General features: G+C 39.4%; 1 protein-coding gene across 4 annotated transcripts in view; it reads right to left on the bottom strand.

Annotated features, from left to right (window-relative positions):
• LOC106532215 (rho GTPase-activating protein 42) overlaps positions 1-12063 on the bottom strand; it is a 109301-nt gene that overhangs the window by 29629 nt on the left and 67609 nt on the right. For all 4 annotated transcript variants that reach the window (XM_014028237.1, XM_014028238.1, XM_014028239.1 and 1 more), the window contains exons 5-6: positions 773-874; positions 397-507 (exon numbers count right to left, since the gene is read on the bottom strand). In XM_014028237.1, coding sequence (XP_013883691.1) covers positions 397-507; positions 773-874 — 213 coding nt within the window. The remainder of the gene's footprint in view (positions 1-396; positions 508-772; positions 875-12063) is intronic.

Raw genomic sequence — 12063 nt, 5'->3', positions numbered from 1 at the left:
ACATTTAATTTAAAAACTGTACTTTTGAGGTTAAACAAATGTTCATAATTAATTTAAATAAACTACGAGTTAAAAGGGGCATGGACATTTCTCTTTTTTGTATCGAAAAAATATCGAACCGTGAGACTAAAGTATTGAACTGAACCGTGAATTTCCTGTATCGTTGCACCCCTATATATATATATATGTTCAACTTTTGTGCTTAAGACTTTAAAACTAGAGTGCAAAGGGAGTTTTAAAAACATTTCTTGAAAACGTATAAAATTTCCATCTAATTTTGAGTATAAACCACTTAAACTGGAGCAAAATTCTGCAAAGAATGCCAAAACAACTGACGCATCTTTGCACAGTTAGAACTACCTGAGCAGGATATATTTAAAAGAGTGCTTCTCTTACCGGCTCAACAAACTCGAATTTTTTCTTCTCTTGCACTTCTTGTATTTTGAAAACGTACTCAAGGGAGGCGTCATAGAAGAGTTGTCTCTCTTTATCAATATGCGTGTCGGCCTGAGAATAAACAAACAAAACAGCAGCGTTAGTGCCGTAACAACGACACGGGTCAACCTGGGAACGTGGACGGAGTAAATGCCTACATTTCTGCAACAGAGAACTGTGTGTGCTGAGGCAGGTGAAGATCCAAGTAAAAGCATGCGCGAACACACACGCATGCACACACAATATATCAGTTTTTTTTCTTGAAGACACTCGGCCGACCATAAAACAGCATTATTCAAATACATGTAAGGGATGAGGAAATTTGTTTTGGTTTTACCTCCTGCAGATATGCCTCTTTCTTCTTAGATGACAGGTTGAGGTGTCTCTCAAGTGTGGAGTAGTATTTCTCTGTTTCCTTATCAAATTTTTTCTTTACCTCCTAAGACACACAAAAGGCTTACGCATTACTTGGAGAAAAAAAAAAGTCAAAACAACTGTCTTATCTTTGATCTGAGGCGTGTGGCTGAGTTACCACTAGGTGGAGGTCTAGCTACAGTACATTTACCCAAACTACCTGCCATCTTTCATTTAAAATTCTGTCAATAGATTATTGTAGGTCATAAAAGTGGCATAAGACATGTGTAATGACAAGCCAGCAATGTCAGCATCTCTGCGTCTGATCAATATAAGGAGCCCCAGCTGGGGACATAAGTTCAAAGCAAAATACATAACACTGTAAATCACAAACGGAATAATGCATCTGGCAGAGTCAGAGACGGGAGCGACTGGATGCTGTTAGCATTTCGTTTCCCTTGATATGCACTACTGTCCACCTGCAGGAATAAGTCAAGCTCTACAGTCACAAGTCCCAGGATTCAGACAGGGTTTCAGAAAGCTTTGAGAAAGGCACAGGAAATGGGCTTTTCATTCCAGACTCCCATCTACAGAGCGAGAAATACTTACACCCCCGAAAAAAAAAAATGGATTCAGTTTGTAGGCCTTAATCAAACTCAGCCCAAGCAGAGAGAGATATTCTCTGGATGAGGGCATTCATGTGTCTCATCTGCAAATGTGACCTCCAAACCCAAGCTTTGCCTACTTAATGCCCATCTCTCTGCATGCAGAGCTGGAGGACAGACATGGTAAATGGGGGATGGGGGGTGGGGATGGAGAAAGTGTGAGGAAACGGCCACTGGAACCAGATCCGGCTTGTTTGTTTTCATTCCCATGGCCCTGAAATTTAGCAAGTCTAATCTACCAGCTAGTGATATGAATAGTGTTTTGTCTGAACAACTCCCACAGAGGAATTCACAACAAGACACAGCATTGCTCCAACATACCTACAGCACCAAAAATCAATAGATAATTTCATGTCGTGGCATCTTATTTCTATTTTTCTTACAATGTCTGGCCCAGAAATGATCTTTTCAGGAGTGAGGACAAAAAAAAATCAATTCAGTATGTGCTTCACTTCGAAAACAAAGGAAAAGTTAAACAGCAAAAATAAAAAAATATGATTAAAACACACTGACAAGAACTCAGTTTTCCCAATGGGATTTATTCTATTCCTTACTATCTTTATAATTTTGCCACTGTGACTGCTGGTGATGTGACGTTATTTGGTAAGCACAGCCAAAACCCTTGGGAAAACACACACACACACACACACACACACACACACACACACACACACACACACACACACACACACACACACACACACACACACACACACACACACACACACACACACACACACACACACACACACACACACACACAAAGCACACTGGGGATCGTATTAAATTAAAGAGCTTTAGCTGACTCCAACAGTCACAGCAGGAATCTCTGCAGTACTGCTGACCAGTATGAGCATGCCAGAAAACTCAGAAAATTAAAAGAAAACATTTCTGTGCATCTGGAGCCGTACTTTCACACTTACAATGAGCAGGCGGTGACTCAGTGCTGTTGTGAATTTGTGAGCCAGAGTCGGACTGATTAAGTCACCGAAGAAGTAAATGCTGTGTTTTGATCCTAGCAGGATGCTACAAGCTGGTCCCACTGTTACCATACCTCAGCAGAACAGTGTGTTTGATGGTTGGTTTGTCTGCAACTTTATCTGCAGCACGTTGGAGCAGTGAGAACAGAATATGGGTAAAGAAATCTCAAGAACTTTACAGAAAGTTGGTGCAGTGCAAGGAAAACTCTTTGAAGCCCAATAGGTGGGAACAGATTACACCAATGAATACATTCCCAAAAGTGAACATTAGGGGTCGGACTTTTTGAGACAAACTAAGATCCTGTCCATACGAGAATGGAGTTGAATATATGCAAATAAAAAATACCCAGATGTCTCTCTGTTATCTTCCCAAAATCATAAAAATATCTACTGATTTGAACTAACATGGCTCCCAGTAAGAGTATTTCAATGTTGCACAAAGAATCTCCACCTAGATATCAATCCACAGAAATGATTTAGTTTTTGCTCTTGCCTTCCCCATCCTCACCTCTTTCGTGCGCTACAGGCTATGTCCAAAATTCAGGGGCTGGGTCCTTTGAAGGACCTGGCCTACATGGTCTAGGTGGGCCAGGTCCATGGTCGACTGCCAAGACTGGAAAAAGGTGGCTGTGAATTTGGACGGTCAACACAACCGCTTGAAACCTTTAACTTTTATACCACCAGAGTTTTATTTAAAACTATACTCCTTTCTCTCACTTCCACTCCGGTCGGCCCGTGATGCATTATGGGATATGGTGCGCAGAGAAGGATCCATCGGTCCCTCAAATCGGGGAAAAAGGACACATTTGTCGACCACATTGGACGAGTCTTCGAATCTGGCCAGCCTCTGGCTCGGCGCTTTGATGTAAACTGCCTTCGGAGGACCCAGCCTCTGAATTTGGACCAAACCACAGTTCTGAGCCTTCACGCCTCATCTTCTTTACTGTTTCTGGTGTATTTTCACTACAGTGCCACATACAGGTCTGGTGTAGTTACTACAGTTGTTTGGGGTTCTTTCTATGTGGATGAAATCATTTTCAGAAACAGTGCCATGTTTTTGAGGGGAAAAAAAAGATCGTTTTAGGAAGTCAGCGTTCACGTGTTGAAGGGGGTGGGGCTTAAATCCTGTGCCGGAGAGCGATCATGGAGCTGAATAGAATACAAGCACTTGCCAACCATCTGAAGGCACACAGAATGCACATCAACCTATCATTTGGGTGATTTCCTCATCTGATTGCTTTGTATTCACTCATGAATAAATCAGATGCGACAGGAAAATATTCAAATGCAGATTGCCCTGTAGTGGAATTCCTAACTGGTGAAGCCTCACGCTGCTGTTGGGAGAGTTTTAATGGTAGCGGTAGTGGTGGGAAACTTTGTTTTTTTAATAGCCAGAACTCTGGAAGAAAAAATATACAAGAAAACAAATGATGCCATTTTGCTTTTTTTTGTTCGTTTGTTCCTAAGTAAGGATGGTGAGAACTGAAAAAAAACTGTAGGAGAAATATCGACAGTGGTAAATTTTGACAGTGGACCTAACAAGCCACAGAGCCATCATTTCTGAACCTTTGAGCACCATGGCAACAGATGTAAGCTGCAAATATCAATGGCTAGTCAGCTATTATGTGCAGTACTGACCACATTTTCAAGTTAAAACAAATTCTCTGAGTGGCATGAAAGGGAGAAGTCAACAACCTATCTTTGAGCTCATTAGGGACTGCTAATTGGAGTATGGCTTCAGAGTGGTGAATAAAAAGCAATAGTTGAAGTATTTTGATGTTCCACTATACATGAGCTGATCTTCGATGAACAAGGCAGGCAGAAATAAAAACAAGAGTCCATGAGCAAGAGTTCTAGCTACTTTGCTGAAAAGCCAAAAAAGGCTTTTCTCTTTAGTTAAACATCCCAAATTTCAGAGAGACGCTGGGAAATTAGCAGGAAATGATTACAAAAATATGCTCTTGAAGAATTTAAATGCAAATGCCAAGAATATAATTGGGACTATGAAGAACTGCAAACATCTTATTATAAAATGTAACATTTCATCATGTGTCACAGAAAGGATTTAGATTAAATATACAGCTCGAAAACATTTACAAATACATATAACTGTCTTTTTGGGGTTAAAATCAGTAAAATTGGTTTTGTGTTTGAGTCTTAAGGTCTGAATAAAGTTGAATGAAAAAAACCTTTATCCTTATTAATTTAATCTTTAAGTTATCATATAAAAAGAGTTGTTTGACAAGTTGAATCGTGCTCTTCACTGTCTCACATAAGGATGTCTTTGGTTTCACACTGTCAATCTGAGCCCATTTGCTGTATTTCTCACGATGCAACCTTTAAAAAAACAAGTGGCCGAAAAACAACTTGAATCAATCAACATGTATTTAATATTAAACTTAGGCCACCTGTCAAAAAGATTTCGATTTTATAATGAGGGCCCATAACATTATGCAATTAGTTAGAATGTATTTTATAATAACTTCCTATTAAAACATTAAAACCAATGATAAAATTATAAAATGATCTTTGACTGCCGCCTGGACATGGATTTATTTTATAATTATCAGAACTGTTCTCACAGAAATCTGCCTTTATTAAAAGCCGGAGGCACTGAGCAAAGTCAAAGAAAGTTCATTTTCATGAGGAGTGACAGGAAACAAAGCCACTCTGTCTTGAACTCAGAGTCACTTTCAGGTCAAAAGAAGAGTAAAAACACTGGAAGGAATCGTTTTAAAACGACTACCAGATGTCATATTATTTTATCCTTCAAAAAAATATTCCCTGAAGTTACTGAGCTGGTAATTTTTCAGTTTGGTAAAAGGTACCTGGAATCTAAGAATCTTTTTGTCCCTCCCTATGAAAGAAATGCATCTGAAAGATATTTTGTAACTAAATGTTGAACAATTCCTCTGTTTTCTGCTGAAGTTATGGGTTATGTGCATCTCTCCTTCAAAAGAAAGTATTAATAAAAACATATAATCCGATTAACAATGCATGAAGACAACAACAGCCAAGCAGCAAAACATCTACGTCACAACTACATTAATTTGTTTCATTCATGTTCACTTTATTATAAAAGAATCTTACAATACACACAGTATTTGCACACCTCTGACCTAACCCTTTCATCCCTTTAAAAGGGAATTTGTTTCTGACTAATGCCACTGTTCCTGTTTAACGTGGTTCAGCATGCAGAATATTGCCTGCAGTGCATGGCTCCTGCTTTCAAATAAATAAAACTAATATCTCAAGGTCTCCTTTGACACCTTTGTCAAATTCTGACACTGAAGACAGAAAGGATCCACATACTGAAAGGCAGTTTTAATGGTGTTTCTCTTTTTGTGAACAGGTTCCCATGAAAAGTAAAGTAATCTGCTTCGCATTTATTTTGCACTTCTGTCTGCATAGCGGCCATTTTTTAAATTATTGTACAAATAAAGTTGTGCATATTTATTATTCATTAAGCCTTCACCTGGTAAAGGGGCTAAACAATGCCATTTCTGCTTTTTTATTGTGGGTGAATAGATTTAATCCTGTTGTGCATTCGGAACAGGCTCAACAGCCCAAAAACAAGCAATTACAAAAACTGTTTTATTTTGGAATCTTAGATTTACACACCTCCTTCAGTATTGGATAAATTCCTACATTCCTGATGTTGCCCCCAACCAAAGCCCATGTTCGTTTTAATTTGTCCAGTCTTTTCAATTTTCTTTTTCAATCTCAAATATTAAGTCTGTTTGAACATAAAACAACGGCTTTCTGATCTGGCAATGAGAAAATCATATTGCCTCCTTGTCCAAAATCCCTGTTCATGCAGCACTTTCAACTGGACCAGAGGAGCCTTAAATATGGCTTCCTTCCTGCTTTGTTGTCATTTGTGCATCAACCATGGCTGAATAAAGAAATGACATCTGCTAACGTGCCTGTGACCAAGCAAATGAGGTAGTCACAGACTCAAAACGTAGATGTGTGTATGCAAGAGTCAGCGCTGAGGTGTGATGTGAAGCTGTATGGTGCCTGTTCTCCACTAAGCCTTTACACTTTTTTTAAAGTGCAGACTTAAACCAACAAGAGTGGAGAAAACATCTTAAAAACAACTTAAAATACAGTAGATGGAATTCTAACATAAAGTGTTGTGTTTTTCACTGCATTTGAAATAACAGAAAACAGTTCAAATAAACAAAAAAAAATTGGGACAAACTTTAATTTTCTATTTTAGTTTTTGAAGTTCTGTTTCTTGCATGAGAATTTTCTCCCATCTCAGATCACTGAGAAATACATCTGAAACGGAAAAAAAGAAGAAGTGGAACTATGATTTGAGGCCCACATTTCACTTTGGCAACTAACACATATGGGATTCCACTGAAAACATACAAACGTTTGAGGTTTTATTTTCATGATGTGTGTTTTGCCATAGACAACAAAGTTTGAAGGGCTTTCTGCTAAAATATCTGGTTCAGTCTTTTGTGAACCAGACTGTGTTTTTGTTTGTCAATCTGACGGCACGTCCAAGTCATAAAAGTGTTGTGCTTGTGCCTAAGAAGTTAAGAAACTTGTATGTAACCTCAGAGGGATTATTCTCAGTATGCCCAAATAAGGTAAAAGCTCCCAGTTTGTTCATCTGATGTCCTCAGACATCATGAAGTGCAATAACGGAAAGGGTCAGACAGCCTGCAGGGCTCTCCAGATTCTTGGAACTGTGGAAAGTTACTCAGCCGCTTGTGATGTCTGCCTTTTATCTCACTCTAGTTGGGCTAATGTTTAGCGGAGGGAAGGCTGGAGGAGGACAGAGCCATTAGGAGGAAGTGGTCAGAGAAAATAAGAAGTAGTGGGAGTGATGGGGGAGGGGGGGGGGGTTTGAAGAAACCATTTTATAAACACAGACAGCGAGAGCAATAACACTGAACACGTTGATGAAGTACGTGAGAAAGAAATGGCAGCAGAATGTGCCATTTCATTATGGTGGAACCGTGATGGCTGGGCCACGAGGTGACAGCAGCTATTTAGTCTGACTAGAGAAAGAAAGTGATGATGTCGGCAACTCGGCACAGAAAAGAGAAATAGCTTCAATGTGGTGCAGGTTGGTCTGCGAGGAGACCAATCAAGTACAGCACGATGATTTTTTCTGCAAACCGTTGGCTGTCGAGTCATGTAAAATCAATCAAAACGAGAAAGAGTCCAACTCTGAGGCCCAAACATCCCGCACTCAGAAAATGGCTACGTTAAGATGTGCGAACGATTCATCGTCCAGTGTGGAGTTAGCAGTGAAGTCCAACACTCAGCAGGAGAGCTGCACAAAAGGCGGGAGTTCTACCATCTTTGCTGGTGTGATCTCACTGAAGTGACCGCAAACAAGCTGTTGGACTTTCATTTTTATGCTTTCATGTCAGCGAGAAATGAAAACACAGCTTGTTGCAACAAACCCACATGGTTTCTCAGAGTCAACTTCAGCCTCAACATGTCCCCTGTGAAGTGACGTCTTAAAGCAGCACTGTGCAGAACCCCAACTGAAATCAATCGTCTTTATCCAATAAGCTGCAGAAGACTGCATCACATACAGTCATAGGATTACTGTAATCTGATTACAACAATGGTAGATACATAAAATACAGATACAGTAGGTACCTTTATGGAAAGACCAGTCTAACAAGGTGATCCAAAAACAGCCACTGAACAACAGTATCTGACTCTTCATGAGCTTGAATGAAAACAGAACTTAGGATGTATTCACCCCTGACACATTTGGTCCACTTTAAACAAACCAGAGTTTGTTTCCACCATTGGTCCGGATCTTTTATGCCGATGTGAATACACTCAATCCAAATCCTGGTGCGGACCAAACAATCGAACCTAGACTCACTTTTTGACAGGGGCGGTTCTAGGGGCGGGGCCACAGGGGCATTGGCCCCTGTTGAACTTTGATTGGCCCCCTGAAGTGCCCCTCATCTGTCCTTTGCCCAAGAGCGAAGATGCTGATTGTAGTTCCATGTTCAAGCACTAGAGGCGCCAATGACACCAACAGAAAAGTCCTGCATGAATAAAGCCAACAGAAGTCTTTTTCTTTTCTGAAAATTTGAACAATCCTGCAGAAAAAGTCTTTCAACTCACAAATGAGGGCTGGATTCTCTCACACGCTGTGTGTTTGAGCATATTTTATCTATGTACTGTAAAAATGCATGTGAAATTGGCATTGGAAAATGTACTTTGCACTTTTTTAAAATTACATATGTTTAAACGTGCAACTGGTTAAATATATGCACCTTACCAAAACCAGGGATTTATGAGCAAGGATGCTGAACAAATACTTGGCCCCTCTATGAATACTGTGGACCCTTGATGGACCCTTACACAGGAAAATCCCAGATTCACTACTGCTTTTTGAGGTGGTCTCAGTCTGCTTCTAAACGAACTCTGGTGCGGTTCACTTCTGGTGTGAATACAGAATGGCCTTGACCCGTTCCAACTACAGGAAACCTACACCTTTCTGGACTTCACAAGTCACCATTGCAGAGCATCATGGTAAAAGTTAGCCCTTCAATGCTAACACTACATGGACGCTACAAGCAATGAGCCGTGGACAGACCTGGAACAACTAACACATGGTGGCTCCTCATCATTATGCAAACAGAACTCATCTGCTTGATAAGACACACAGGAGTACGGTCATGTTCTCCATGTTTTGCACATCAGAACTGCAGCACGCAGGACTTCAACCTTTCTTTCTGGGTCTGTGCTCTTGTCCCCGTCATTTCTGTCAAATGTTAGGAATGACTGTCCCCTATGTGGCTTTGTTTACAAATTATAGTTCACTTGCAAAAAAGCACAATGCAGTTCAAACCATACCAAAGCAAAAAAAAAAAATTTAATAAAAAAATAAAGTCAGCTTTTGATCTGGACCAAATAAGCAGACCAAAGGAATTTTCCTGGTGTGAAAACACCCTTAGAATACCTCAGTGCAAGTTTGTGTTTCAATGCTGGGAAGTAAATTTGATCATAACTGAACTAATAATGCTTTTAAACTAAAGAAGACCTCAAGTTTAATTTGAGAGACTAGTGGGGTAAGGATTTGTGCACAAACCTTAACTCTGAATGATGAATATTCTGTCATCTAAAATATTTTGTATCAAGTCACAAAAATATGTTTGAAGTTCCAGGAGAACACTGCTGTGCTCAAGTTGTACAAAGACTAGGCATCTTAATAATGCTAACAAGTTGCCATCACTTGAACATAAGAAAAGCCTTGAAAATATTTTTGCAACATAGCTCTTAAAAAACATTTTTTAATGCCAGTTTGATGTTTGAAAAAATAATCTTTTGGTTTATTTAATTGGCCCACTGAAAACAAAACGCTGATCATTCATGTGACATCATCTAATGAAAATGAACTAAAGACTATTTGTTCTCTTCACACTCCCAGCTCTAATCATTCAGAAGTGATTTCAAATTCTGGAAAAAAGGTAATCAATTGTGACAAAAAGCAAAACAGAAAAAAAGACAAAAAAATTGCTTCAGCTTACAAGTGATCTCTTACAAAGTTAACTGCAGATTCTCTCTTTACTTTCTGCCAAATGAGATGATGTTTTTTATTTATTTATTTATTTATTTATTTATTTATTTATTTATTTATTTTTGCTAAAGAAAGCATTATTAAAGAACATGCTGTGCAGAGATATTTAAGGTCATGACCGAACATAACAACCTATAAGATGTCTCTCAAGAGGGTATTAGGTAAAATAAATAAATAAATAAATACATTAATTGTACAGTTTTTTGAGCTTTTAGCTCAGTGGGCAAATAAAACTACAACAGAATCAGTTATGGGACGGATACTGCTTTTATTATTGTGGTTTTCAAAACCTAATATTCTAATGGGGACCTTCACTCGTGGTGTCACACATATTATTTTCATACATTATCTGCCGTGTGCGTGTGTGTGTGTGTGTGTGTGTGTGTGTGTGTGTGTGTGTGTGTGTCTGTGTGTATAACTAGAGCCACCGCTTCTGCATCATTTAAAGTAACTTAATGATGATGGTTAGAATTTGTGTAAGTAAAATATTATCACTATATGCTGGACTGACTGCAGTAGAGCCCTGAAGTAGAGTGCTGTATATGAGCGAGGCTACCATAGATGCTATGAGTAAAGCTAGCAGTAGGCTACAGTAAAAACAATGATATTTATTGTACCTGTTTATCGACAGAGAGTGTAGGGATTGAATCTGGGTGGTTCAGTTTTGGCCTTTTACTGTTGATTAAATGTTTGGAGAAAACGTTAAGTCCATGATTTTTTTCTGGCCAAATTCACTTTGTCAAACCGCTGGAATCCAGCAGTTAGCTAGCATCTGTTAGCTAGCATCTTAGCTTGGGAAAAGTGATCAAAAATACTCCTCCCATGTTGAGATGATGGCTGTGTCCTGAGTCATTGTTGTAAGCACCGTAGCACCATGTTTTGTGGTCCTCCCAGTGGAGTTTGATGCTGTTTTCCCAAATTTATTTAAGTTTAAACACAGCTAGACTGGGAGCATCTAAAGGAGTTTGTATGCACATTATTGTCAAGCAAATACAAGCTGCGTTTCCATTGCAAATGTACGCAAAACTTTGTCGATATTCTGTTAAAGGAGATATATCATGCTAAATGTACTTTTTTTTGCATTTATAAACTATTTTTTGTGCAATTATAGTGTCTAGGAGTGTAGAAAACTTTAATTTAGTCTGTCCAGTTACTGCAAAGATATATTAATTTTTTTATGGGTCAAATTTTTCAGTTTGTTCAAAATCTGCAGTTGCTTATTTCGTTTCATTGTTTATTTCGTCACACTTTTTTCTTCGGAACTACCATTTATGGTAATGTATTTCCGGCCAACTGGATTTCATAGTCCACCATTTTTTCCCTCGCTGTGTGATTTTGTAGTTCATAGTGTCTTGCCGAATATGCAAGTTCAGAAGTCAAAATGTTCGGTTCTGGGGTGTGTAAACCCACATTATTATTTACATAGACTACCAGCGTCAGAGCTTCTTCAAAGTGCCTGGTTAAGTTTTATTTTTCAAGGAAATGGACCCACAACAGGGCGGAAAGTGCAGAAAAGCATCCCCAAAGAATGATGTTTCCACCGCCATGCTTCACGGTTGGGATGGTGTTCTTGGGGTTGTACTCATCATTCTTCTTCCTCCAAACATGACGAGTGGAGTTTAAACCAAAAAGTTCTATTTTTGTCTCTTCAGACCACATGACCTTCTCCCATTCCTCCTCTGGATCATTCAGATGGTCATTTGCAAACATCAGACGGGCTTTGACATGCGTTGGCTTGAGGAAGGGCACCTTGCGTGCACTGCAGGATTTTAATCCTTGAAGGCGTAGAGTGTTACTGATTGTTTTCTTTGAGACTGTGGTCCCAGCTCTATTCAGGTCATTGACCAGGTCCTGCCGTGTAGTTCTGGCTCATTCCTCACCTTCCTCAAGATCATTGATGCTCCACGAGGTGAGATCTTGCATGGCGCCCCAGACCGAGGGAGATTTCCCGTTATTTTGTATTTCTTCCATTTTCTAATAATTGCACCAACTGTTGTTGCCTTCTCACCAAGCTGCTTGCCTATTGTCCTGTAGGCCAGTGGTTCCCAAACTTTTTATC

Source organism: Austrofundulus limnaeus, unplaced genomic scaffold (genome assembly GCF_001266775.1).
Source record: "Austrofundulus limnaeus strain Quisiro unplaced genomic scaffold, Austrofundulus_limnaeus-1.0 Scaffold732, whole genome shotgun sequence".
Classification (NCBI taxonomy): Eukaryota; Metazoa; Chordata; class Actinopteri; order Cyprinodontiformes; family Rivulidae; genus Austrofundulus; species Austrofundulus limnaeus.
The sequence above is the reverse complement of the archived record's forward strand: the minus strand, read 5'-3'. Positions and strand labels throughout refer to the sequence as shown.